Source organism: Agelaius phoeniceus, chromosome 2 (genome assembly GCF_051311805.1).
Source record: "Agelaius phoeniceus isolate bAgePho1 chromosome 2, bAgePho1.hap1, whole genome shotgun sequence".
NCBI classification, from domain to species: Eukaryota; Metazoa; Chordata; class Aves; order Passeriformes; family Icteridae; genus Agelaius; species Agelaius phoeniceus.
In genome coordinates, this window is record NC_135266.1 from 915,772 (window position 1) to 943,116 (window position 27,345).

A 27,345-nucleotide genomic window follows, 5' to 3' on the forward strand; every position below is an offset into this window, starting at 1 on the left:
CTGCCTTCCAAACCTCTCCAGCTAAAAGCTGTCTCACATGGAGAGGAACTGCACACCAGGGTCTCTGGGGAGGATTCAAGGACTTTTGTTTAATCAGTATTTCTTTATTTCTCCCCTTTCCTTTTTTTTCCCCTCCCTTCTGAAGCTGGGAAAGGATAGCAAAGCACAATAAACCTGCCCACAAAAGGAAATGAAGAGTCACCAGAATTTCAGTGCTCAAGTTCCTGGGTCTCATTTCAGTGCACAAAGCTGCACTGAGTCAGCATTTTTCATTCATAATGCTGGCAGGATTTTGAAGGGGGTGTTTTAAAGAGGAGGACTCAATTCCTGTCACTATTTGAACTTCCCAAGCAGAATGTCTCACTTTAACATATCAGCTGAAGAGATTCCCATGGTTATGCTCCCTGCACACAGGCAGCTGCTGCCCTGCCCCAGCCAGACTGGCTTTGCTTTCCCTAGCAAAGCCCAGGTGCTTTAATGCAGGATTGCACCAAGGTAATCCAGGGAAAGCCGGAACTTGGCATCACCACCAGAGATTCCAGAGACTCCAGGAACTGAGCAGCCCCAGCACCATGGCCTGATTTCCTTGGAGCCACAGAGGAACATCTTCCTGCTGGAAGCACAGAGGGCAGGAAAAAATGCAACATGATTTCTGACCCTTCACGTGATTCCTGATTGCAGCAACTTTATCACCCATCAGAAAACCCTCCTGGCCTCTGACTTGCAGCAAAAAGTCCTCAAAACCCCCAAAGACACAATGGGCACAAAGTTGATTATTCAGGCAGCAGCAGAGCCCAGCCAGCAAGGGGTGCAGCAGAACAGAGAGCAGCCTGTGAGGCTGAGCTTGCAGCACCATGTCAGCCATCCCTGGGGCTCACTGAACTCTGCCAGCCCAGCACCAGCACCAGCACCAGCACAGCCAAGGCACGGAAAGCTCAGAGCTGGGGCTCTGCCAGCCTGCTCCAGCTCAGCCACCAGCTCTGCCAGCCTGCTCCAGCTCAGCTACCAGCTCTGCCAGCCTGCCCCAGCTCTGCCCCCAGCTCTGCCAGTCTGCCTCAAGTCTGCCAGCCTGCCCCAGCTCTGCCCCCAGCTCTGCCAGTCTGCCCCAGCTCTGTCCACAGCTCTGCCACCCTGCCCCAGCTCTGCCAGCCTGCCCCAGCTCTGCCCCCAGCTCTGCCAGCCTGCCCCAGCTCTGCTAGCCTGCCCCAGCTCTGCCAGTCTGCCCCAGCTCTGCCCCCAGCTCTGCCAGTCTGCCTCAAGTCTGCCAGCCTGCCCCAGCTCTGCCAGCCTGCCCCAGCTCTGCCCCCCTGCCCCAGCTCTGCCCCCAGCTCTGCCAGTCTGCCTCAAGTCTGCCAGCCTGCCCCAGCTCTGCCAGCCTGCTCCAGCTCAGCCACCAGCTCTGCCAGTCTGCCTCAAGTCTGCCAGCCTGCCCCAGCTCTGCCAGCCTGCCCCAGCTCTGCCAGCCTGCCCCAGCTCTGCCCCCAGCTCTGCCAGCCTGCCCCAGCTCTGCCCCCCTGCCCCCAAGTGATGGGGAGTCCAGCAAGGACAAAGCCATCCCACAGACCCCTGCTCCTTTCAGTCCTTCAGTTCTCCTCCTCTCTCAGCAAGGACTCCAAAGTCTGTCATGAGAGAAGTGGGAGCAGAGTGAAACCAGCTCAGACCCCACCAGTTCACCTGAAAAATTCTGAATTCTCCAACTGAAATCTCAGGAGTTTGGCTGCAGTTTGACCAAGAAGCACAGCACAACACATCAGCATTGGAGAGAGCTGCCAGGGAGGGCTGGAGTGCCCATCCCTGAGGTGGCACTCAGAGCTCTGGGCTGGGGACAAGGAGGGCACTGGGCACAGCTGGGACTCCATGGGCTGGGAGGGCTTTTCCAGCCTCAGGGATTTGGGGATTCTGGGAAATGCTGATGTTCAAAGGCTCAGAGATCCCACATCATGTTTTGCTGTACACAGACTGTATTCAAATTAAAAGCGTGATTAACAGAAAACCTTGCCAGATTTCCTAAAATCAGAGAACCCCAGAATACCCTGAGCTGTAGGGACCCCCAGGGATCCCCCAGTGCCAGCCCTGCCCTGCCCAGAGCCCAGCAAGCCCAGCCTGGGCATCCCTGGCAGCGCTGGCCAAAGGCTCCTGGAGCTGTGGCAGCCTCGGGGCCGTGCCCATTCCCTGGGCAGCCTGGGCAGTGCCAGCACCCTCTGGGCAAGAACCTTGCCCTAAAATCCAACCCAAATCCCTCCAGGCCCAGCTCCAGCCCCTCTCTGGTGCTGTCCCTGTCACCAGAGAGAAGAACAGGAATGGGCACCACATGTTCATGGAGAGCTGGGGGACAGGAGAGGCACCCAGAGCTTTGGTTTTAAGTTCAAAACTCTTTGGTTAAATATCCCCAGTATTTAACACAGATACAGTGATTTTTTTGAGCCACACAATAGCATTTGTCAGCAGCTCAGAGTAATGCTGAGAGCCCTTGACTCTAAAGGATGCAGCTTTTCCCCTCCTCACAAAGCAAAATTGTTCTGCTTGCATCATCTGCAGACAGCACGAGCTCGAAGCAATGGCCTCAGATTGAGAGCCTGAGCTGAAAGAGCAGCAGCAAACAATCCATGGCAGACAATCCTGCCAGACTGCAGCTGGAGAACTTCCTATTCCTGTGTCACAAGAGCTCTCCAGTCACTGTGCAGAGCTCTGGGATTTATGGGCCATCCTTCAGTTCTGACTCTGCAAAAAAGATGACTAAACACCCTCCAAAAAGCATGGGGCTGGGAGAGTGAAAATGCTGTACCAGTTCAGCTCCATTAGATTACCCTGATAAGAGCTGTGATAAGGAAGCACCTTCTGAGCAGGGATAACCCCTCAGCTTCTGGCAGCTCAGCAGGCTGGGGTCAGAGACCAGGAAGCCCCAAACAGGAGGATCCACGTGGTTCAGTCCCACATCAATTACAGATCTGCTGGTCACACCCCAGCATCCCCTCTGGTCCCCCCAGAGCCATCTGAAGGGCTCTGGGCCCACGGGAATGTCCAGCCCTGGGAGGGACTCCCTGATCCCAATGAATCCAGAGCTTCCTGGGCACAGCCAGCTGGAGCTGCTCAGTGATGCCCACACAGCACTGAGTGCTACCCCACCCAAGGAATGAACTGCATTTGCCTTCTTCCTCTGGCCATGCCAGCCTCATTTGACAACATTTCCTTGAAGCAACCTCATTTCTCAGCAGCAAATATCCACAAAAACTAGATTTCAGTCACACTTCCTAAAATCCATGCATTGTGTTAAACAGCAGGTTGCTGGTTGTTCTTTAATAACCACATTTTATTAGTGTGGGTTGAGAACAGAACAGCAGAACAGACAGAAGTTTCCAAGCTGGAGAATGGCTGTTTCCAAACTTTGTCCTTAGACACTCAATAATCCACAATGTCCTGGCATGAATTTAAGTATAGATGACCTTATGTGAAAACATATTTTAACACTTTTATGCTTTGAACTCTTCCTCTGAATAGAAATTTTACAAACCAGAACTTAAAAAAAAAAAAAACAAAACCCAAACACCAAAAAACTGTAAGGAGCAGTTGGAAAAGAATAGGGGCAAACCTTGTTACATGTCTGCCTTTAAAGGCAGGACTTCCCTGAACACCTACAGGAACTTCAGGCCACACCACTTTACTCCAACACAAACTCTGCCCTCTTGATGCTTATTCTGTTGTGTGCAGTCCAAGCCCACACAGAAGAATAGAGGTATGAACAAGGAAGGAAATGTATCAAGTATTTCAGATCTCTCTACAACCCAGCTCCAGTTCCAAAGCTTTTCCTGGTTGGGCTTGACCCTTCCAATCCCCAACAGAACAAAACCCAGGAACATCAAAATACAGAGGGTAAGAGGGAGAGAGCACCTGCCAGCCTTCAGATAATGCTGAAAGCCAAGAGACCATTCCAATGAAGAAATACAGGACAAAAGGGAGGAAAAAAGAACAGGTAAGAATGGGGCTGGCTGCAGGCAGGGAGCTGGGAAAGCACCCACAGGCACAGGCAGCAGCTGCAGCAGGGGTGCAGGGCACAGAACTGCCCCTAAAAAATGGAATTCCACCAAATGTCCATGCAAAGCAGCCAAGCAGCAACCCCACACAGGAGCCTGTCTGTCTGAGAGCTCCAGAGAGCTGAGTTCATCCAGCTGGGGCTCACATGTGACTCAAAGGAAAATGTCAGGATTTTTGCTCAAGAAATTCAAGGATTACATCATCCCATTTGGTACATGACCAGATTACTGGCATTTTATTACAAAACACAGCTCTCAAGCTGTCAGCTTTTATGATTCCCTGTAAGAATTAACTGTGCTTCCCCAAAATACCCTGAAGATTTATGAAGTTATAAGAACTTGCACAGGGTGACTGAGCTCCTGGCTGCACCTCCTCACCAAAAGCACAGGAATCCCCACACAACCTGTCCACACCTGAAGGCCACGTGCAAAACTTACTTAAAAACCATTAAATATTGCACCTTGCAGTTCACAGGCCAGCCCACAACCTGGTGCCTGGGAATCTGAAATTGTAATAGAAATCAAAAATTGTATTTTTGCAGTTACAGAAAAGGCTTTATCACCATAAAGACATGATTAACATAGCTCTGAGCTTAATTTGTGACTAACACAAAATTGGCTCAGTTGTATTTTCAGTTCTCAGATCAGACTGGTGAACACTTCAGATCCAAGCAGAGAAGCAGAGGTGCTAAATTGCACCACAACACAAAGATTGCCATGGGGAGAGCCCTCCCAAGCTCAGGCTGAGCTCTGGAAGCTGAGTGTGCAGCTGCCTCTCCCCAGGCTCAGCTGAGGCTGTTCAGGCTGCTCAGCCCCAGCTGAATGCCTGCCCAGCAGCCCAGGCTGGAGCTCCCCTCCACAGCTCAGCTGGGAGGGCCAGGAACACAAAGTCCGTGTGTGCTTGGCAGGAGCAGCAGCCTGGAAACAAGAGAGGCCTCTTCTCCTTCCCCCAGCATGGCTGGGGGCTCTTCAGCAAAAACAAAACCAGACAGCATCTGAACATCTCTCATCCACTGCTTCAAAGGGCTCTAACAGAGACACCCAGAGGTGCTGTCACAAAAACCTAAAAGTTCTTGTTGCCTAAAGCAGCTCTGCCATGGCACCCTCTGGATCTGCAGGATCCCAGAGGGAGGCTGGAAAGCCTGGGCTGCCACTCCCAGCAGGTGAGATTCCAACAGAGGCTGGCATGGGCTGGGAGGGACCTCCAAGCTCATTTCATTGCCCCCCTGCCATGGCAGGGCCACCTCCCACTGCCCCAGGTGGCTCCAAGCCCCAGTGTCCAACCTGGCCCTGGGAATTCCATCCCAGCCTCTGCCAACCCTGCCAGGGGACAATTCCTCATTCCCAGTATCCCAGTTAACCCTGCCCCCTGGCAGCTTGGATCATTTCTCAGGAATATTTAAATGCAGTAAATGTTCCCAGCTCTGTATGGAAGCACAGAAACCCACGTGCCCCAGAGGAGGCTCACTGTGAGTCCTGCAGGGAGGAGCCAACCATTCCAGGTGGCTCCACGGGAACCCCCCTCAGGGAGCACAGCTTTAAATCCAGGTGTTCTGTGTGTTTTGTATTAGTTGTGTATCCATAACTATTTCCTACAAACTGTGCATTTCTGTGGAGCACATGAACCTGCACCTTGAGGTGATGCACAGCCAAACCCCTGCCCAGGCATTGGCAGGCAATTTACAGTCGTGCCCAGGGCTGGATCCTTCAGAGATACTGAGGGAGAGATGAAAACCTCGATGTCTGAACATCATGGAAATTATCATCTGAAATCATGGCAACCTTAAGGACCAAAACCAAAGGAAAACCTGAACTTTTGAGACAACTTGTCTCCAGTGGAATGATTTTACTAGTGCCATTAGGATCTGCTAATCCACACTATCAGCAGCAATATATTTCCCTGCAATATGGAATCTACAGCAGGCCCCTGATTTTCCAGGATTGCCATCCCACAAACCCTTGCTCTTACCAACTCCCAGGATGGAGAGGTGAGCTCTCACAACTGTGGGCACACCCAGCCATGAGGGACAATGCAGGCAGAGGGGATTGGAAATGCTGCTGAAGAGAAACACAGCACAGACAGAGGTTTCAGATACTCTGAAATTGTGATTTTTTCACAATTCCAGACTCATATTTTATCACACAACTTGTAGAAAAGCAGAGTTCACAGAGAAAAGATGTCCATTTGGACACTAACACTAATTAATTCAATTACTTTAAAAACAGCACATGAAAAAGTAAAATATAATATCCAACAGATGCAAGTTTGATAAGAGAAAACCAAACCATGGATGCACTGTGTCAGTCAAGTTTTCTGTGTTTTCACTGACTGCAGTGAAGGTAATGCTGTAAAAATGCACCCTTTGCATCAAAACCAGAATAACTTGTCTTCCTGAGAATGCCCAAGGATACCTCTCTTCACTCCTTCCCACTCAAAATTATTTAATTTCTATTAAATAGAAAGTTTCTATTCTGGTCAAGAAGCTGATCCTCTGGAGGGCCAGACAATGCCCTGCTCACACAGGAGAGATTAGTTTCTAATTACTATCAGTAATTAGTGCTTTCCTGCAGCTAGAGCTGGAATTTGTCTGTCAGAACCCGAGCACCTCCAGCCCTGCCACACCCAGAGCTCCCTCCAGAGAGATTCATTCCAGACAGGTGGGTCCAGCACCACCTCCAGTGGTGCCCTCCCAAACCTCACAGTTGGTGGTTGTGGATGAGGCAAACACTGCTCTAAATCCTTCCCCCTGCAATGCAAACCCTAGAGAGGCAAGGCCAGCCAAAAATAACCAGTGCAGTCGAGTACACTCTTGTTCAATTCTACCGAGTGCACTTTCCAAAGAGGCTAACTGCTTGTGCCACAGATCCCACAGAGGTTTCAGCACCTCTCACTGAGCTTTCCTGTGCACAAGTCATTCATCAGCAGCTCTCAGCCTGGAGCCCGTTTCTGATTGTCCACCACCCCCCCCAATTTCATGCTTGGCAAGTAAAAACAAAACCAAGTTGCCGTGGAGGGGGCAGCCCAAGTTCAGCAGCTGTGTCCAACACAAGAGCAGCGAGCGCTCCAAGCTGCCAGCACACACAGCAGCTGAGGCAGCCCCTGCCTGTTCCATGGGAAAAAGAAACCAAAGCCCTCACAGCTCTTGGGTTCTGAGCAGGACAACTGTGACCCACCCCAAAGAGGAGTCCCCCAAAGCAACCTGCTGCTGGCTCACCCTGCTCTGCCACTGCACACAGCACGGGGAAATGTCCATGGCTGGGAACTCCTGATCACAGAATCCCAACTGGTTTGGGCTGGGAGGGACCCTAAATCCCACCCAGTGCCACCCCTGCCATGGCAGGGACACCTCCCACTGTCCCAGTGTCCAGCCTGGCCTTGGGCACTGCCAGGGATGCAGGGGCACCCCCAGCTGCTCTGGGCACTGCCCACCCTGCCAGGGAAGGGTTTCTTACAGAAAACTTCCACCCCACTGATCTCCCTGTTCCTCAACCCATTGCTTGTATTTTCCTTAACTTTTTCCCCTTTATTCCTCTATTCTCTTTTCCCTGGTGTTATCCTCCTAAAAGCTGAAATTCCAATCCCTGGTTCCAGTACAAAGACAGGCCATAAAAGGCTGCCCAACGTCATGATTCAGAACCATTTCACTGCTAGATTCACATTCTTGCCTGACTCCAAATCTATCCTAATTGCAGGATTAGAGGCATTAAGGAAAGGCCACCAAACAGCAGCGAGAGAGGGAACAGGCACTGCAGGTCATGGCTCTGAGACCCCAATCCTTCCTTCATCTAGGAACCAGAACAGAATGGAAAATTCTCAGGCAAACCCAGCAAATACTCTGCAAAGGACCTTATGTGGAGTGCAAGGCAGTGGGACACCAGAGAGGGACCACAGGAGCTGAAAGAACGGAGTGTGGCTTGTGGGACAGCAAGTGCAGTGTGCAGCCCACTCAGCTCTGGGCAAGCCTGAGCCTCAGACACTGAGAAACTGCTCACAAACGCTCTGGGCACGAAACACAACCCCTGGCAGGCTGGCACTGCCAGGGAGGGCACTCCAGGGCTGAGCAGAGCCTGGCAGGCTGGCACTGCCAGGGAGGGCTCTGCAGGACTGAGCAGAGCCTGGCAGGCTGGCACTGCCAGGGAGGGCACTCCAGGGCTGAGCAGAGCCTGGCAGGCTGGCACTGCCAGGGAGGGCTCTGCAGGGCTGAGCAGAGCCTGGCAGGCTGGCAGGGAGGGCACTCCAGGGCTGAGCAGAGCCTGGCAGGCTGGCACTGCCAGGGAGGGCTCTGCAGGACTGAGCAGAGCCTGGCAGGCTGGCACTGCCAGTGAGGGCACTCCAGGACTGAGCAGAGCCTGGCAGGCTGGCAGGGAGGGCACTCCAGGGCTGAGCAGAGCCTGGCAGGCTGGCACTGCCAGGGAGGGCACCTCAGGGCTGAGCAGAGCCTGGCAGGCTGGCACTGCCAGGGAGGGCACCTCAGGGCTGAGCAGAGCCTGGCAGGCTGGCACTGCCAGGGAGGGCTCTGCAGGGCTGGGCACACAGCCTGAGCTGCCTCAGCCTGCTGGGATTCACAGCCCTGAGCTCTGAGGAACAGAAAATGCAGCTGGTTTCTCTACCTGTGGCACCTGCTCACATCCACAGGCGGGTACCCCCTGCTGCAGCTGGGCATGGGCACACAGAGCCAGGCAAGGCTTCTCCTCCCACACCTCCCACAGGGCTCTGGGGGAAAGCTTTAACAGTGAGAGGAGAATTTGGGATCGATTCCCTGGTATAAACTATCACAGGAGCATGGAATGGCCTGAGCTGGAGGGACCCCCAGGGATCCCCCAGTGCCAGCCCTGCCCTGCCCAGAGCCCAGCAAGCCCAGCCTGGGCATCCCTGGCAGCGCTGGCCAAAGGCTCCTGGAGCTGTGGCAGCCTCGGGGCCGTGCCCATTCCCTGGGCAGCCTGGGCAGTGTCAGCACCCTCTGGGCAAGAACCTTGCCCTAAAATCCAACCTAAATTCCTCCTGACCCAGCCCCAGCTGCTCCTCGGGTCCTAAGGAAGTTTCCTGGGTGAGAACATCACCAGGTCATACCCAGCAAGGGAAGTTACAGGTGACTACAAGAAAAGGTAAAAGAAAGAAGGAAAGATGTTGTGAAGTAACACTCTCCAGAGTCATCAACACCCAAAATACAGTTTGGCTTTTTGATTTAAGAAAATGCATCCATTCAGAGCATGACTCCAATATATATTCAGTTTATATCCACAGGTAGGATATTTTAAGGTATTGCCTTAAATATCTATTGCCATATAAGTTCCAGACAAAAAGCACTTTGGAGCTGGACAGTGGGAAGAGATAGAGGACAGAGTGTTTCTTGTTTTAATGAGGGCCACACCATCCCACCCGGAATGCCGGTTGCTTCACTAACTGGAATTATTTACTAAACAATACTCTCCGATGAACCATAGAAGAGTTTTCCCTTAATGGGGCTGGAATTCACAGAAAATACTGTTTTCCACAAGCAAACCCCATATTTCACCCCAAATAAAGGAGCAGCTGAACCAGAACAAAAGATATCCACAGGGAATATCATCCACAACCTCTCCTGCTCAGCCGAGGCACACACAGGGACACAGCCCCATCCACGGGACCGGCTTCCTTTCCTGACGCCCCGACAACATTCCCACATTGATCGCCCCGTTCCGCGGCGCCCTTTGCCGTACCCTAAGGGACAGCACTCCCAAGGGAATGGCATTCCCGGCTCAGGGCTCGCCTCCCTCCCCGGCTCAGGGCGCAGCGGGCGCGGGCAGCGGCGGCCGGAGGCAGCGGGACCAAGGTGATCCCAGCGCAGGGATGGCCGCGGCGGCACCGCCACACGGTACGGGAACCGCGGCAGGCAGCCGGCCCCAGCGAGGGGCGCAGCATCGCTCACCGCCCGCCCCGGGAGGCGAGGAGCCGGCCCTGGCACCGCGACACGCCCGGGCACCGTGAGGGGCTGAGGCGGCGCTGCCCCCCCGCCGGCCTGGGCTGAACCGCCGCCGCTCGCAGCCCGCGCCCCCCGCTGGCCCCGTCCCGCCGGGCCGTACCTCATGTCTGTGCGGGCCCTACTCACAGCCCCGGCCGCGGCCAGGGCACCGAGGGGCCGGAGGGGCCGGAGCGGCGCCCGCAGCCGCCTCCGCCGGACGCGCCATCGCCGCCCTCGCCCCGTCTGAGGGGAGGGGGGAGGAGCCCCTCGCGGCCGCCGTACTGACGCGCGGCCGCGGCCCCCACGTGACGGACAGGGAGTACCACCAATCAGAACTCGAGAAAGGGGCGGAGACCCACATCCTTCGACCAATCAGAGCTCAGACAGCCCCACTCTGACGCGCGACCTCCGCCCGCCCCCCGCGTGACTAGCAGGACGTTGTACCAATCAGAGACCGGGACAGCGGCAGGATCCCGCCTCCCCGACCAATCTCGGCTGTGCCAGGCTGAGGGGCCAGCGCTCAGGGAGCGGTGCGGGGCCTGTGCTGTGCATACGGAGTTAACTCATGGGGCAATCGAAGGCGGCGTCTCCTCTCTCCCCCCGGCGGTGTCCCACCGGGCGCCGTAGCCTCCCTCCTCACCTCATTGAATGAGTGACATCCGCAGGGACCAATCCCACCTCGGCTTTCACGATGAATGGCGGCCACTGCGACCAATCGCAAGCGCTCAGGGTGCTGCCAGACTCTATGATTGGTTGCAGGGCGGGGGGCGGTGCCTGAGGGCGAGGCGGAAGTGAGGGAGTGTCATGGCAACCGCGGGCGCGTCGCGGCGCTCGGGAGTCCCGCGGAGCCGCTGAGGGCCGGCCCGGGGCCGTCGGAGCCTCTCGGTGCGGGCCGGGTCCGCTCGGAGCCCCTGAGGGCTCCCCGGGGCTGCCGGAGCCTCTCGGTGCGGGCCGGGTTCGCTCGGAGCCCCTGAGGGCCGGTCCGGGGCTGCCGGAGCCTCTCGGTGCGGGCCGGGGTCGCTCCCCGGGGGTGGCGGGGCGGGCCCGACGTGCGGAGATCTCGGGTGCTCCCGCAGGGGTTAGAGCTGCAGCAATGGTGCCATGATTTCCTGCCTCTCTACCCTCTGCTTTCCTTTTTCCTTGTTAACTCAATTTTACTGTTTGGTTGGTTGGTTGTTTTTTCCTTTCTCTAGCCCCTTCTTTCCCTTTTCCTTGTTAACTCAATTTTACTGTTTGGTTGTTTGTGTTTTTTCCCTTTCTAAAGGTTCCTGTTCGTTGAGGACCACACGGGAGAGGAGAGGCCAAGTAGGAGAGGAGCTGGGAAAGCCAAGTGGTGATTTTGGGTGAAGTCTCATGTAAGTTTTCCTGTATTCCTGCACAGGAGTTCCCTGTGTTCCCTGTGCAGTGCCCCGGTGTGAGTCGTGTGGCTGGGTGGCAAAGAGCCCCTGCACTGCTCCCCAATAAATCCTGGGTGCTGCAGGGCCTGTTCTGCTGTGCCCGGAGAGCTGCAGAGGGACTGGGGACAAGGCCTGCAGGGACAGCACCCAGGGAATGGCTGCCAGTGCCAGAGGGCAGGGCTGGATGGGATCTTGGCCATGAGGAATTGTTCCCTGGCAGGGTGGGCAGGCCCTGGCACAGGGTGCCCAGAGCAGCTGGGGCTGCCCCTGCATCCCTGGCAGTGCCCAAGGCCAGGCTGGGCACTGGGGACAGTGGGAGGTGTCCCTGCCATGGCAGGGGTGGCACTGGGTGGGCTTTGAGGTCCCTCCCAACTCAAACCTGTCTGGGATTCTGTGATCCTCTGTCCTGAGGATTTTCTCTGTTATGGACATCTAAACCTGTTGATCTGGTTTAGAGTTTCTGTATCACAAAGACTCAAATTGCCTGCAAACAGTGGCTGCATTTCTTATAGAATAGTTTAATTTAATTGTAATTGTAATTTAATTTAATTTAATTTAGCAGGGCTTTAGTGCCTTGGTTGCCCACAGCCACTGCAGCTGTCACAGTTTGGTTGCTGTGTTTTTCAGGTCACTATGAAGGCCCTGTATGCTCAGCAGCATTCTCCTGGAGAGGAAATGACATTTGTGTTCCAGGAAAGAGTGAGTTCCCTTCAGAACTGCTCTGTCCCTCAGGCAGTGGGACAGGAGACTTTGGCTGGGTGCCACAGGGGAATTGAGGCACAGAAATCTTGCACAGGCTTGGGGAAGGACTGGTGGGAGCCTTGCACACCCAGGCAGGGTAAGGAGGGGAGGGGAGGGGAGGTGCATTTTGTTATCAAGGCAGCACTTCCAAGACCACTGCTCTGCAGTTTTGGTGTCCAGACTTTACAAACAAGCTTTGCAGACAGGAAAAATAAACCCTGGGTCTACATTCCTGGCTGAATTTTAGTCCCTGAACAAGTAGAAATGGAGATGAGGAATCTATCAGGTTTGGGGTGAGAACACCACTTCTTACTGGGGTTGTTCCTTTGACAACATTTGGACTTCATTTGGGACTTGAATATTGACCTCAGTGGGTCTGTCAGGATTTGTGCCTCAGATAAAGTGAAAAAAAACCTCAACAGATAAATAATGTCAGTGGCTGATGAGGTTTAGTAAGGTCTAGTGGTCAATTTGCAATAACAATATCAAAATATGGCAATGTAATATAGTAATATAGTATAGTAATATATATATATTATATATATATAAATATATATATAAAATATTATATGCTATGTAATATATAGTATATATAATATATAATATAAATTATATATAATATACTATAATGTAATGTAATATAATATAACATAATATAATACAATATAATAATATAATATAGTATAGTAATATACCAGTTTGCAATAATAGTATAATGCTAATGATGATGATGATGATAATAATAATAATAATAATAATATTGTACTCAAAATGATGTTGTAAACCCCTTTTCATTGAGAAAACCTGCCTGCTCTCCCCACAAAACAACCCAAGAAGTGGAGAAGTGCTTTCAGGAGCTGGAGAAGCTCCTGGGGGCACACGCAGTGTGTAACAAGGACCTGTTCACTCTGTCCTAGGAGAACCTTCCTCCCAGCAGGGACCACGAGGTGAAGGTGCAGGTCAGAGCCTGTGCTCTCAGCTGCGTGGACACAAAGGTATTTGCTGGCTGTTGTTTTGCTGGGGGTGTCTGTGGTTCCATGGCCTTGGCTGGTGGCTGGCACAAGCTCAGGCTGTGATTCTCCAGGGAATAGTCAGACCCCATGTGTTCCATGGCCTTTGCTGCTGGCAGGGGGCACAGAATTTGTAGGGGTCTCCCCATCAGGGGGGTCCTCAGGGAAGGTTTCCACAGGCACAGGACTGGGCTGGGCTTCTTGCACAGCTCTGATTAAAAAGCATCTGGAATTTGATTCCTAATTCATGGAGACAGATCAGTTGTCAGCTGGGAGATCTCTTGCAGTAAATCCCTTTTATCTTCATCTAAGTCCCAGGTTGGCTTGGCTGGTAGTAAGTCCCTGCTTTTATTATTTAATGTTTCTAAATTTAAATGCAGAATTCAGTGCCATGGTTTAATACTGAAGAACGTGTGCACTTCCTTGCCCTGGATAACATTTTGGTAATGGCCCAAGCTTCCTGTGGTGATCCAACACTGTAAGATGGTAATTCATTTATAAATGCAGAGCTTTAGCAAGAATGCTGCCAGCATTGTTTTCATTTAGCTCCTGGCAGAAATCAAACTGAAGAAGGAACTTGTGCCTGTTGGGAGAGAAATTTCAGGAGTTGTGCTGGAAGGTGAGTGGGTGTCAGTGCCCAGGGAGGGAGGGAGGGAGCAGGGGTTCCCCTCAGAGCCCAGAACTCTCTGTGGCTATAGAGCACTCAGGAGCAGGAGCTCTTGGCTTCCTTGGCTGCTCTCCCAGTGCTGGTACCACTGCCCTGGGGTGCAGAGTCCAGCCTGGCTCTCAGACACCCCCTGTGTGTTCCTGCAGGGAGCTCCTTGTGCCAAAGTCTGGGAATTCACCATTTGGGCTTGGCATCAAGAGTCAATCAAGAATTGTAATCAACAGAATTATGTTTTTTCACAATAAACGTGTATCTTTAGTTTTGTGAGCTAGTGATAACCAGTGCTTCCAATTGCATATCCCATTCCTGCTCTAAATATTTCTCTTCCTCCTTTCTTCCCTCCTTTTCACCTCTCCATGGTGAGTTGGAAGCAAGGTGACCTTTTTCCAGCCAGATGATGAAGTGGTGGGTAAGTTAATGCCTGTTTGCCTCAACTGACACCAACAGCCATCTTTTTATAATGAATGACTGAGCTTAGAATAATTGGTAAGGCTAAATAGACCATGTATTTTCAAAATTAAACTGCTGTCACAGGAATAAACTTATAAATGGGAATTCTGTTCTAAGAGTGTTCCCTTAGGATTTGAAATATGATGTTGTGTTAGCCACCAAATTGTGAGTGATGCCTTAGGAGAGAGGGGTTATTTCTTAGAGCATTCTGTCCCACATGTTTATGTTTTGTGTGCTGGATGAAAGGATTAGAGGATGACTGAAGTTCTGAAAGCAGGACAGAGTGGAGGTGATGGGGGAGATGTGTGTTTGGGCATTGTGCTCCTTCCTGCATCATTCCCTCATGGCACAGGAACTGCTCTGGGCTGTTCCCTGGAGAAACCCTGGGGACAGCTCCAGGTGGGCACAAGCACATTTTTAATGGCAGCTGGGAAAGACTGCACACAGCAGGCAAATTTGCAAAGCAAAGCCCTTTGGTCTAAATGGAGTGTGAGATTTGGGGGGGAGAGGGCAGAAAAGAATGGTTTTCCCTGGAATAGAGGGGATGTTAATTCAGGAGATGGAGCCAGAACCTCCTGTTCAGGAGAGTTCTGTGGCCAGTGAAGGTGAAAAGCTCAGTTATAACCAGGATGGAGGGGCTTTTCTGCCTACTCTGCTTTTGCTTTCTCTGCCTTCCCTGGGTAGTTTTGTTTTTCCTGCACCTCCTCTTTCTTATTCCTGCTATTTAACACTTGACATTCCTGTGTGTTCATCCTCTGCTTCTTCCTGTGCCCTTGGTGGGTCAGGAATTGGGATGGGAGAGGGAGAGGAGGCTGCTCCATGCCTCAGATCCCTGCTCTGTGATCCATGGCCTGCAGTGGAAGGGGAGCACTCAGAGTGTGGAATGAGCTCAGACATCACCAGACAAAAATGACAGCTGCCAGCACCAGCCAGCACTCTGTGGTGTCCCCATCCTTTCTCCCTCAATCCCAAAATGCTGTAGAAGCACCCCTGGAACTTCCTTGTGCCCAGGGACTCCTCAGGTTGGGACCTGGCCAAGGTCTCTGACCTGTCCTAAACCTGCCAAGAGGGGCCTGAACCCAAACAGGAGCAGGGAGTTCCTTGGGAGAATGCTTTGGTTGGAATGATTGCTTGTGTGAAATTCAAGGTCTGTGCTCCTGTTTTTTTCAGGAATTCTGCCCCTGGATTCCGAGGAGTCTGGTGTCTGTGAAGTTATCCTGGTTCATGAGCATTATTTGGGTTTGTAGATTATACATTTTGCTAATAATAATTTTTACTGTAGACTTTGTTTTAGCTTTTCTAAAAGGGACCCCATTACCTTGGAGCTCTGGGCACACTCCTTTCATTCCAACATTCCAAAATTCCAGTTGCCCCACCAAGTCACAGAAGTTTGAAAACTCAAGGGCTTTTTCTTTGCTGTCACCATTTCACAGTTCATGATGGCCTAAACCACACAAGCTGACCCTGGTTTTGTCCTTTTCCTTTTATTTCCCTTCTAACTTCCTGTTCTGTTGCTTCATTTTTGTATTTTTTCCTAAGCTGTCAAAAAATTTAATTAGGAGAAATTTGCTTTTTTCTTCCCTTTGACTCAGTCCAGGAATATCACCTGGGACCAGACTAACAGATGGGGTGAAGCAAGGAGACTGGAAATGGAGACTGGAATTTTCAGGGATGAGGGTCAGGGAAAGCCTGGTATTGAAACGTTGTTTTCAATTATTGTGAGCTTCCAGTTTTCCCTTTCTGGGCCTAGATTACTTTAATGAGTAGGATACTAAATGTGGGAGTCTCTGCTCTTCTTCCAGCAGTTTGTTACCTTGACCAAGCTATTCTTTTGCTCAAAATTTGCTCTTCCCAAAGAAACTGTGACTTCCCCATCCCTGGAAGTGTCCAGGGCCAGGTTGGACAGGGCTTGGAGCAGCCTGGGACAGTGGAAGGTGTCCCTGCCATGGCACTGGATGGGCTTTGAGGTCCTTCCAACCCAAACCTCCCTGCTTCTAAAAATCTAAGTTTGGGTTGTGTTTGCTGTGACTACCATGAATTTCTGAGTAGTTATGAGGTGGCTCCCTTAAACTTGGTTATATCAAAGATGAATCCCTAATTTAATTGTGTAAAATATGGCAAAATATCCTCTCCATGGCTTCTGAATAGGAGAGGAAACAGGAGCCAGGGCTGGTGACCTGTTTGCAGGGGGAGCCTTCCTGACTCACTGTGACAACTTTTGCTAAGTAAGCCCAGGGGTTTTGCTGGGGTTTTTACCATCTCTTTGCTGTGTTTGTTGGTGTGTGTGGTGTTACATTTTAGTTAAATGGTTTGCTCTGTGTCACCCTTTGAAAATGTCATGTACAGTTTATTCCATGTGTTCCTCCCCTGCAGTATCAGGTATCTGTAACCCCATGGGCCCAAGTCTGATTCTGTGCCCACCTTGAATCTCCCTGTTAAACTGTGTGAGGAAGGAGAGCTTGTCTTAGCTCTTTGCTCTCTCTTGGCCCTTTCTCTCCCCAGGCTCTCCCCCTCTCCCCTTTTCTCCCTTCTCCCTCAGGAACCACGCTGCTCCCAGGGGTGGGACCCTCAATAAACCCTCAGCTAATGAGCACCCCCAGAACTGACTCTCTCCTTGCCTGCCTGCTGCTCCCAGTGAGCAGACAGCTCTAGGGCACTCCAGGGGATCCCCTGGGAGCTGCTGAGGTGTGTTTGTGTCTGTCCCTCAGCTCACAAGCCCCAGAAGCTGTGCTGGGCAGAGGCTGCGGGGACGCTCCGGGACGGGCTCCGCGCGTACACGGCCCTGCACTACCTGGCCCCGGTGTCCCCTGGCACCAGTGTCCTCGTCCTGGATGGAGCAAGTGTGGGTACCTGGGGTCACACAGCCCCCTGCACACATCCCCTGCGTTCCTGGGGTGCTGGCAGTGCCCCTCCTTTCCTGGCTTTGCAGGAAGGGCTGTCCCTGGGCTCCCCAGGGCTATTGTCCTGCCTGGAGTGGGGGGTGCACACAGGGAGGGTGTTCTGGTGTCCTGCACTGACACAGTTTTGCCCTGAGTCCTCAGGGATAACTGCAGGAAAATACCTTATTTTTCAGTCCTCTCCCAGCTCTGCTTTTTACTTTTTCTTGGATATAAATAATTTGATTTGCATCCCTGCAGTTCTTGGTGCTAATGAAGATGTGGGATCCCCTCAGCCAAGGTTCTGTAATGTAAATGTGGCTGGGGCCTTTTCCTTGGAGCTTTTTCCCTTCAAGCTCTGACTTCTAGCTGCAGTGAAGGTGGCTGTGGTAATTAAAGTAGAATCTGAGCTATTCTATTGATGACAAGAACCAGTTACTGACCAAAAGTTCATTCAGAGCTTCCCAGTCACTGAAGAGTTGTTTTGGCCTCACTTAGGACAGAAGCAGATCTGTGAATATTCAATTCTTGGTTCAGCTGTGGGGTTTTTGCAGGAGTAAGTTAATTTCTGGGTATTCTCCTGACTGGCCTTTACAATATAATTTTAATAAACAACATCAAATTGTTGGTGTAAATAAATGAATGAATAAATTAATCAATGACCCTGCTTTTCCCCCCTCAGCCATTTGGTACCATTGCAATTCAGCTGGCCCAACACAGAGGGGCCAAAGTTATCTCCACTGCCCACAGCCTGGAGGACAAGCAGTACCTGGAGAGGCTCAGGCCTGCTGGGGGTGAGTTTTATCTTTCAGTGCTGAAGTTTGGCCTAAAGAATGTCTCAAAATATTTCTTTCTGTCAGGTCTAGAGACTTACCCCTATAAAAATTAAACACAAATTGATAAATAGTGTAAATAAACAGTTTTCAGGTTTGTCCTGTGCTCCACAGGTGTTTAATTTCTGGTTTAGGTGTACTTAATGGCATTTGAATTCTCCATTTCAGTGGTAATGGCTGGCAGTACTTCCCAGAGGTGCTGAGTGCTGGCTTTTGGCCCAGGTGCTGAGGGAATCTTTCCATGTGATTGCTGTGCAAGGAAGGATTGCTGACTCACCACTCCCCAGCGTGTGCCAGAGCTCACACACCTGACACCCAGCACCTCAGATTGCTCCTGCCAGGGCTCTGTCAGTGTCAGCTGGACATGCACAGGCTCTGCATTCTCCTGCTTTCCAAAGGAGCTGCCTCACACACAACACTTGCATTCTTCCCTGACTTTCATACTTCAAGTTTGGGGTTTTTTCCCTCTGAAAACAACATGAGAAGATACTCTGTGTAAGAATCTTTTCTGATCAAAATCTTGGTGGTGTTTTGTGGAGGAAAGTGGTATATTCCTTTATTCTGACATTTTGAAAATAAAGGATGGCTTGTCAGTCTGGCTGGACTGCAGCAAAAGGTTAAAACTGGTGCCTGCTACGTCCTCCTGCAAATACCAAGTGCTGCAGTGTGATTGCCAGGTTTCTTTTTCAGAGTATGGTTTTTGTTGGCATTCACAGGAGCTACAGAACTGGAAGATGCCTTTGGGGGAGCCTTGTGCAGCCCCATCTGTGTGGTTACAGCTGCAGGCACCACAGCAGCCCAGGGCTGCCACTGCAGCACCTGCCAGACTCATTTCTCTGGAGCTGGAGAACAACACTGGTTTGGGTTTTTTTTGCAATTTGACCCCCAAAACCCCCTATTTTTTCTTGGTTTCAGCAGCCTTTTTTTCTGTCTCTGTGTTTCCATATTTTACTGCACTAGCAGTCATGACAGACATCAGAACTGGAAGATTTTTGGCAATGCTGTTGCTGTGCAGAGCCTTGTTGCACCAGCTGTTACAGGGCCAAAGAGGAAATACTGAAGACCTGAAACTTCCTTTTGTAACATTTTATGGGTGTATTTTGCTAATCATATGAAAAAGTCATGAGCTAGGAAAGGATTTGGCAATTTTATTCTCACAGTCCTGAGAACTTTTTGCAGCATTTTTAAGGTTTTTGAATGTTAATGTCAAATAGAGCATAAGTAACCCAAGCTCTAATTGGCTTCTTGTGTGTGTGGGTGGAGGATTTTCAGTTTTGTGCTTGTTCAGTGGGTTTTTGGTTAGTTTTGGGCAGTTTTCAGGGAGCAGCAGTTTGTGTTATCAATGTTTAGCATACCAAGCTGCTTCCTGGAATGGCTGAGGGGGAAAAATGATAACTGCAACTTTATTTCAAATAAAGAAATAGAACCTGAGTACAGCATTGAAGAGAGAAACAGTTCAAGTGCAAAAGGAAAAAGCTTTTAAAAGTGTTCAGACTTTCTGATTTGTTTGTTAATTAATGTGATTCCAGTGCCTGAAGTAGAAGTTCTGGTACTGTTTCAGGATGGGGCTTTTATTTTGTCTTTAGTAATCCCTGGAGTAAAAGTTATAATAGAATGAAGGAGGGGATTTTAACAAAATGTGACATTTTAATGCCTGTGTTTGAGGCTGGAGACAGATTATTCCATAAGCAATGGGATGAGTTTCTGTTAGAGAAGCCAAGGGAAAGTATCTGCACATACACAGATATTTCCTCCTGCTTTTCTTTCAGTTGGCTTTGGGAGGTTTTATTTTGTGCCACCAGCACTGAGCTCTCAGGGGATGCCTCTGCTTAGAACCTCCCAGAGCAAACTCTGGGGAAGGCTGTGGAATCCTGGTGTTTCTGTGCCTCCAGCAGTGGAGGAGGAGAGAAACTGAAGTGTTGCCAGTCAGAAAAATCTTACTTTGGAAGCTGTGCAAGGCACAGCAGAAGAAACTGAACTCATTTACCAGTATTTTGTGAGAAATACATAAGTGACAAAGGATTATGGAAAGTTATATTACAGTTTGTTACTTGGCCTTTTCCACAATGGTGAGAAATTTTCCCAGCATTTTTTAGGAAGGAAGTTGACCAGGATTTTGATAAGTACTGTTTGAACAATTGTACTGAGTTAAGGAACAAAACTGGACATTTTTGCTATACAGAAATCAGAAAATACTCACAATGGTGGAACTCTGTCCTTTTCTTTTTGATTGCCAGGCTTTGGATCTATGAAACCAGAATTATTTTCCAAAAGTGAAATTATTTGCAGAAATAATACCATGTCAAATTGCCCTGTTAAGGAAAACCTTTTAACTTCTTGACTGAAGGAAACTAAGAAGAAAAGGATATTATGGGGGTTTGTTTGCATAGGGGGAATGTGGATATTTAATTAATTATTATCCCATCTGTAGTAAATTTTGACAGTGAAATCATTTGACTTCAGTGAAAAGAAAAGAGGAAATTACTTGGGATTTGAATGCATCTGTGATTAGATTGGGGGTTTGAAGGGACAAAAAGAACCAAACCCAAGGCATTTATTGATGACTTGTTAATATCCTTAATGACCAGCTCCTTGCATTTTTCTTCCCTCCCTCCTTCCTCCCGTCCCTGCTGCTGGGATCCCACTGCAGGAGTCCGGCAGCCTTTGGTGGGTGAGTGCAGATCTGAGCTCAGGCTCCACATTTGTTTGATGTCCTTTCAGTTCTCATTTTGCTCTCAAGTCCTTGCCCTGTTTAGTTTCTAAATGTTTGTTCTACTTCATAATGATGAAACAAACCCTGTGGCTGCTCCTTCTCTGTGTTATTGCCATAATATTAAAAATGGCTTTTACCTGAAAGAGAGCAGGGCTGGGTGGGATCTTGGCCATGAGGAATTGTTCCCTGGCAGGGTGGGCAGGCCCTGGCACAGGGTGCCCAGAGCAGCTGGGGCTGCCCCTGCATCCCTGGCAGTGCCCAAGGCCAGGCTGGGCACTGGGGACACTGGGAGGTGTCCCTGCCATGGCAGGGGTGGGATGGGGTCCCTGAGGTCCCTCCCAACCCAAACCATTCCAGGATTCTCTCATTCCTGATTCTGTGGTTCATCTTTATAACCAGCTATAAAGAGGGCATCAGAGATGCATGACAGGAAAATGTGTTGGTGGCTTTCAGTTCAGCAATATTTCAAGAGCAGATGTAAATTCTTTCATCTAAACATTTAATTAATGTTAAAAACGCCAATCACTTGGTTTTAAATTTTTTTAAAGTTTAATAGTAATAAAATGGTTATAAAAATAGTAATACAATTAGAGTAATAATAATTTGGACAATCTGGATTAGGACAATATGAGACAATAAGAACAAAGAGTTACAGACAGTCTGGGTACCTTTTCTGGGCAGCACAAGCCCAAAAAAGGCCCCACGTTAACAGAGGATTAACCCTTAAAAGCAACAGCCTGTTGCATATTCATACACCTCACACATGATGCATAAATTCCATTCAAACACAGGATTCTGGCTGGGCAGTGTCAGCTGCTTCCTCTGAATCCTAAGGGTGTCATCATGGCTGAGTGAGGCAGGAAGAAGCTCATTTCTCCTGATAATGGAGCAATAAATTCTCTTTCTCTGAAAGATTCAGGGGTCCTGTGGCCAAGATCTTGCTGCGAGTCCTTTCTTTTAAAAAAAAGTATCCTACATAGCAGAGTTTCTATTTTAACAATTTTTATAACCTAAAACTATATTTAACACAGTAATTAAGAGAATTAATACAGCTCTAACACAACACATATAATACTCATTTTAATATTTGTGAAAAGCCAATCATAAAATACATGCATTTTTCACAATTAAAGACCCAGAGAGCCAGGACTTGGACAAGAATAGCAAAAAATGAACTTAGGGAAGGATTTGCCACATTTTATCCTTTTGGGCCAACAGACTCATGAATTAACTCTGCATTCATACTGTTTGGTGTTGATGTTGCACTGTGTTGAAAATGACAAAAAAGATGTGCCAGGCTTTTTGGGTGTAGCTGCAAACCCGTTTGTGGTACCTGCAGAGAGCAGAAACTGCGTGTGCTGCTCAGGATCTGAGCTCTCAGCTTTGAGCACCTGAACTCCTTTTCCCTGGGTCTGAAGTGGTTTTTGCTGCTGTCCTGCTCTGGCAGCCCGGGTGATCGATGTGTCCCACGGCAAGATTGACGTGGCCGAGAGCTGCCTGGAGGAGACGGGCGGGCTGGGCGTGGACACCGTGCTGGATGCCGGAGGTACGGAGCGCTGCTGCCTCCCTGGCTGTTGGCTTGCGATTTCAGGCTTTATAATTCCCTGATAATTCCCTGCCGGGTGTGTCAGTCACCTCTCCTTTCCCCTCCCAGCACTGTCTGTCAGTCCTGGCATTCCAGAACAGCGCTGAGTGATTGGCAGATCCAAAGGATGCCCTCTGTCCCTGGGGGGCACTGGGCCATCCAGGTGTCCTTTGTCCCTTTGTCCCTCCCCTCCTGTCCCTGCTTGGTGGCTCCCTGCCCCTTCCCTGCCCCTCTCCCCGGGGTTCAAAGGAGCAGCAACCACGCAGTTCTGGGAGTTCTGTTGGAGCTGGTGCTGCATTCAGAGGCCTGAATAAAGCTCTGGATCCAAACCCTCCATCAGAACCGACTCCTTTCCTTCACCATCGCCTCAAAGCTTCTCCACAGAGGGAAACCCCAGGAGCAGCCCCTGTTATGGGGGAAAGCTCCATCCCAGCACCACCAGAGCTCCTGCCTTGTCTCCAAGTGCCCAGCTGCAGCATCCTGCTAGCCTATAGTGTCTGTGGGGTGAAACACCACACACCCAGCCAGCCAAAAGTGTCTGTGGGGTGAAACACCACACACCCAGCAGCCAAAAGTGTCTGTGGGGTGAAACACCACACACCCAGCCAGCCAAAAGGGTCCCTGGGGTGAAACACCACACACCCAGCAGCCAAAAGTGTCTATGGGGTGAAACACCACACACCCAGCCAGCCAAAAGTGTCCCTGGGGTGAAACACCACACACCCAGCAGCCAAAAGTGTCTGTGGGGTGAAACACCACACACCCAGCCAGCCAAAAGTGTCTGTGGGGTGAAACACCACACACCCAGGCAGCCAAAAGTGTCTGTGGGGTGAAACACCACAGTGCCACTGTTTGGTCCAGCACCAAGGGCCAGATGAGCTCAGGCACATCCTGTCCAGCTATATTGGTAATATTCCAACACCTGGCAATGGCATCCCCTCATTCCCAGAGCTCCTCTGTCACCCACTGCTGCCTGCCAGCACCTCCCAGGCAGCTGCTAAGTGAGGCTGAAATAGTCCTCTCTTTGAAACTGGAAATTAAAAATGGCTCTGGAGTAAAGCTGTGACATCATTGGTTTGCTGCCTTGTTTGAATACAGAAATTAACCCTAATTAACAGCACTGTCAACCTCTATTGGAAACCAGCTCTCATAGGTGAAGACTCTGAAGTTACTATTCAGAGTTATGTAAGTAAAATATTATTATACTAGATATTGTATATATTTATTATTATTGTTGTACATTTGATATATAAGATACTGCTGATATATATTTATATATACAATAGTATCTAAATACGTAATAGTGTCTAAATATATAATAGTATCTAGATGTATAATTTGTAAATTTAAATTATATAATAAAACACAATATATATTATAATAGATATAGTATAATATACTATATTTTATAGTTATATTTGGTGTTTCATACATTATGCATTAAGTTATATATACTATATATTATATATATTATATCTTATATATAGTATATTATGTATAGTATACTATATTATGTGTAATATATACTATTATGTTATATACTATATAATATAGTATAATATATGTAATATACAATATTATAGTATAAATATTATATAGTATATAGTATATACATTATAGTATACTCTAATATAGTATAATATATGTAATATACTATATTACAGTCTATATTGTTACTATAGTATTATGAATATGAATATAAACAGAATATTGCTCTGAATAGTAACTTCAGAGCTATAATAAAATATTATTCTGAGTAAAATATATAAAATACTCAGGGTATAAATGAAATAATAAATTCAGGGTTTTCAACCATTTTAGCTGAAACAACTGAAAACCTCCGAGTTCCACTGAAAGGTGTGGAAATAAATTCATACTGAATTTTGCCCATTTTCTGCTGAGCTCAGAGGAATTTGTTGTCCCTTGCAGTGAGGTTGTACAGTGCTGAGGATGAGCCAGCTTCCAGGTGCCAGCTGCTGCCTCACAAGCACGACATCATCACCCTGCTTGGGGTGGGGGGACGTTGGATAACCACCGAAAGGAACCTGCAGGTAAAGGTGCTGTGGCAGGGAGGAGTTTGTCCCACAGCAGACAGACACACAGACATTAAACTGTTGCTTCAACCTGTCAGTGTTACGAGTTTCCTCTCTTTTAAGAGTGGGCAAGGGTGTTTTTTGTTTGTTTTAACCATCTCTATAAAATAACCATTTAACCTTTATTTTTATATGGGAAAACGTAACTAAATAGCATTTTTCTTCAATTTGCTTCAGCTGGATCCTCCAGACAGCCATTCCTTGTTCCTTAAGGGAGCCACCGTGTCCTTCCTGAACGAGGAGGTGTGGAACTTGTCCAATGTGCAGCAGGGGAAGTATCTCTATATCCTTTGGTGGTGCTGTGGAGTTCTCAGTGCTGGAAGGAGTGAAAACACAGCTGGGAAATCCCACTGAGAGGTTCTCCTCTGCTCAGTGCTGCAACCCAGCTGAAAGGTGGAGATAACATACGAGAGACACTCAGGTTTTAAGGTATTTTCTGCATTCCTTTTAAATTCATCATGGAATCCCAGACTGATTTGGGTTGGAAGGGACCTTGAAGTTCATCCAGAGCCACCCCTGCCATGGCAGGGACACCTCCCACTGTCCCAGGCTGCTCCAAGCCCAGTGTCCAGCCTGGCCTTGAAAATGTGTCTACAAGCTTCAGTAAAAGCAGGGCTGCAAAACACCCATTCTGGGGAAAAAATGCAGTGTTTTGGTTCATTATTGAACCAATTAATTGAAAATTTGACTCTATAAGTTTTTATTTTATGCAAGTGCCATTTTGGATTTTTTTTTAGTTGTTGTGCTTTTGGGCATTAGATGCCTCACCTGTAAACTTAATGCACTCGTGTTCACTGCAAGAGTGGAAGTGTTTTGGCTTCCTAACTTTTCCTTTATTTGCAATGTACAGAAATATTATGTACAGGAGATGTACTGATTTGTTTCATACATGAAATCTATGGAGGGACAATGTTGGTTGGGAACAGGAAAAGAAATATCTCCTACATTTGGGCTGATGCAGCTGGACTGAGCTCCCTGGGCAGGACATTTTCAGCCCTGGAAGGTCTGGGTACTTTTGGCTTTAGGAACTTGTGTATCTTGTGAAATTCTGGAGCATCTGGCACTACTGTCATCTGAAAAAAATCACAAATTAATCACTTTCTAAAAGAACTTGAGCTTCAAGTATCAGCCTGATTGCCCTAAAGATGAAGGATGAACCTTGTTGTTTGGGTTTCATACAAAGACTGAATACAGTCTTGGCTGGTGGTCATTGACTCATGGACCCCTCACGTGGCAGCATGCTCCAAGAATTTCCAGCCTGTGCTGTGTTCCCAGCTCCATTTTGGCTTTTTATCAGGTGTCTGTATGAACTGTCACAGCAGCTAGCTGGTCCCAAAATCTGTTCTCTTCATTCTGCACAATAAGTGTCATTGATTAATGACTGATTGATGCTGTACTAGTGCAGGCTGCACTTGTGTTTCTTATTGAAATACTGAAGATTTTCATATTGAAATATTCCATATTTCATTTCTGCATCCTATTTCAGGAAAGGAGGTTTCTGATATAGAAACAAGTGCCCAAATCTGATCTAAAGCCTGGAATTGAGGTTCATTTTTGTTTTCCCTTGTTCTTGCTGAGTTTGTGTCAGTACAGGGCTATGACCAGCACATGTGATTGGAAAGAGATTTCTCTCCAGCATTATTGTTCCTTAACAGTCCTCTTGGATACCCATCCTGGAAGATATCATGGACAAATTATCAAATGGCATTTTCAGGTGAGAGATGTGGTGTTGTCATCTTATTGCAGGGGTTCCATGCTGTTGTCTCCTTACTGCAAAAGTTCCACACCTTCTGGGTGTTTCTCACAGGCAGCTCCTCAGAGCTCTGACTCTTTCTTCTTCACAAAGCAGCCACTGGCTCCAGTTCCCTTCTCACCACCACCCCACTCTTTTATAGCCCTCTTCTTCTCACTGGATACAGCTGTGGCCTGGTAAAGTCAGGCCTGTTCCTAATCTTTGATAATTGGCCCAGCTGCAGCTCCTTAGGGGTAAGATTACTCTCTACACTATCTTTATTTTCTTATATTCTATCCCCCTACAGTATGGAGATTTTTGTGGGTTTTTAAATTCAGCATTAGAAGTAGAAAACTCTGGCCAGCAGTAACACTCCTGAGCAGAGCTTCAGGAAGTTGTAGGAAGATTCCCATAATAAGGTGGGAATGGAAGATCCCTTCCCTTAAAGCAGGATAACAGCTGCTGCTGAGCAGAACCCTCCCCACCACCCTTTTTTCCCCTGCAAGAAGGATCTCTTTTCATTTATTTGTGACTCCTGTTTGCTCTGGGGCTCCTCCCTTCTTCTGTGCGCTGGAGCAAAGCCATAAACCTGTTACTTTGTTTGAGGAGGGAGGTTGACACAGTAAAAAGTAAAGTCTGTCCTGTGATATTTCTGGTGGTCTGAGTGTGCTCACCAGCACTTTTTACTGTTTCATTTCAGGCCTCAGCTGGATGAACCCATCCCATTGTATGAAGCCAAAGTTTCTATGGAAATAGTTCAGAAGAATCAAGCAAGAAAGAGACAAGTCATCCAGTTCTGACACACAACTTCTGATTTCTCAGCCTGGGGAAGATAAAGAAATGTATTTGTGGAATAAATCAGTGTACACTTGCAGGCAGTGAACAGAATTTTAACATTCTTTCTACCTTAGCTCAAATGGTCTCTGAAGCTTCCATGACTTCAGGGTTTCTAAATTCCCTTGAGCAGAATGTTCCCATCAGCAGCTTCTAAAGAAGCAGCCTTGACATAAAAATCTTGTCTGCCCTGCCACACTTGAAAATGTCAGAAACATCTACAGGCAAACTCAGTCACTATTGGTTTCCAACCCTAAGAAATTAAAGAGGGAAAAAAAAGATGTTTTTATTAGTCTTTTGTCTCCAACCTCTACCAATAGTTACCTTTATAGTTACCTTTTGCTTTTGGCTGCACTGAAACTGAATGCTACACTTAAAGGTCTTAACCCACATTTAAAATTGTTATTCAATTGAAAAACAGGCAAAACTATGGAGGTTGGC

The 27,345-nt window shown here is 48.7% G+C and overlaps 2 protein-coding genes across 8 annotated transcripts in view; one reads left to right on the forward strand and one right to left on the reverse strand.

The window, feature by feature from the left end:
- The window catches only part of ITSN1 (intersectin 1), a 117,800-nt gene extending 107,535 nt beyond the window's left edge, over positions 1-10,265 (reverse strand). For all 4 annotated transcript variants that reach the window (XM_077192746.1, XM_077192741.1, XM_077192732.1 and 1 more), the window contains exon 1: positions 10,095-10,265. The gene's annotated coding sequence lies outside the window, so the exon portion shown is untranslated. The remainder of the gene's footprint in view (positions 1-10,094) is intronic.
- Positions 10,266-10,538: 273 nt separating this feature from the next.
- On the forward strand, positions 10,539-26,980 carry CRYZL1 (crystallin zeta like 1). Of its 4 annotated transcripts, none has more exons than XM_077192772.1 (15): positions 10,539-10,703; positions 11,238-11,328; positions 11,998-12,069; positions 13,029-13,106; positions 13,668-13,740; positions 14,153-14,197; positions 15,409-15,477; positions 16,947-17,080; positions 17,797-17,908; positions 20,598-20,618; positions 22,108-22,206; positions 24,175-24,296; positions 24,516-24,621; positions 26,007-26,052; positions 26,771-26,980. In XM_077192772.1, exons 3-15 carry the CDS (start codon positions 12,004-12,006, stop codon positions 26,868-26,870), a joined length of 1,071 nt encoding a protein of 356 aa, XP_077048887.1. In that variant the 5' UTR covers positions 10,539-10,703; positions 11,238-11,328; positions 11,998-12,003; the 3' UTR covers positions 26,871-26,980. The 4 variants fall into 4 exon arrangements, with proteins under 4 accessions (XP_077048887.1, XP_077048881.1, XP_077048875.1 ...); XM_077192766.1 differs by lacking the exon at positions 10,539-10,703 and adding an exon at positions 10,746-10,858; XM_077192760.1 differs by lacking the exon at positions 10,539-10,703 and adding an exon at positions 10,753-10,977.
- Positions 26,981-27,345: the final 365 nt, after the last annotated feature.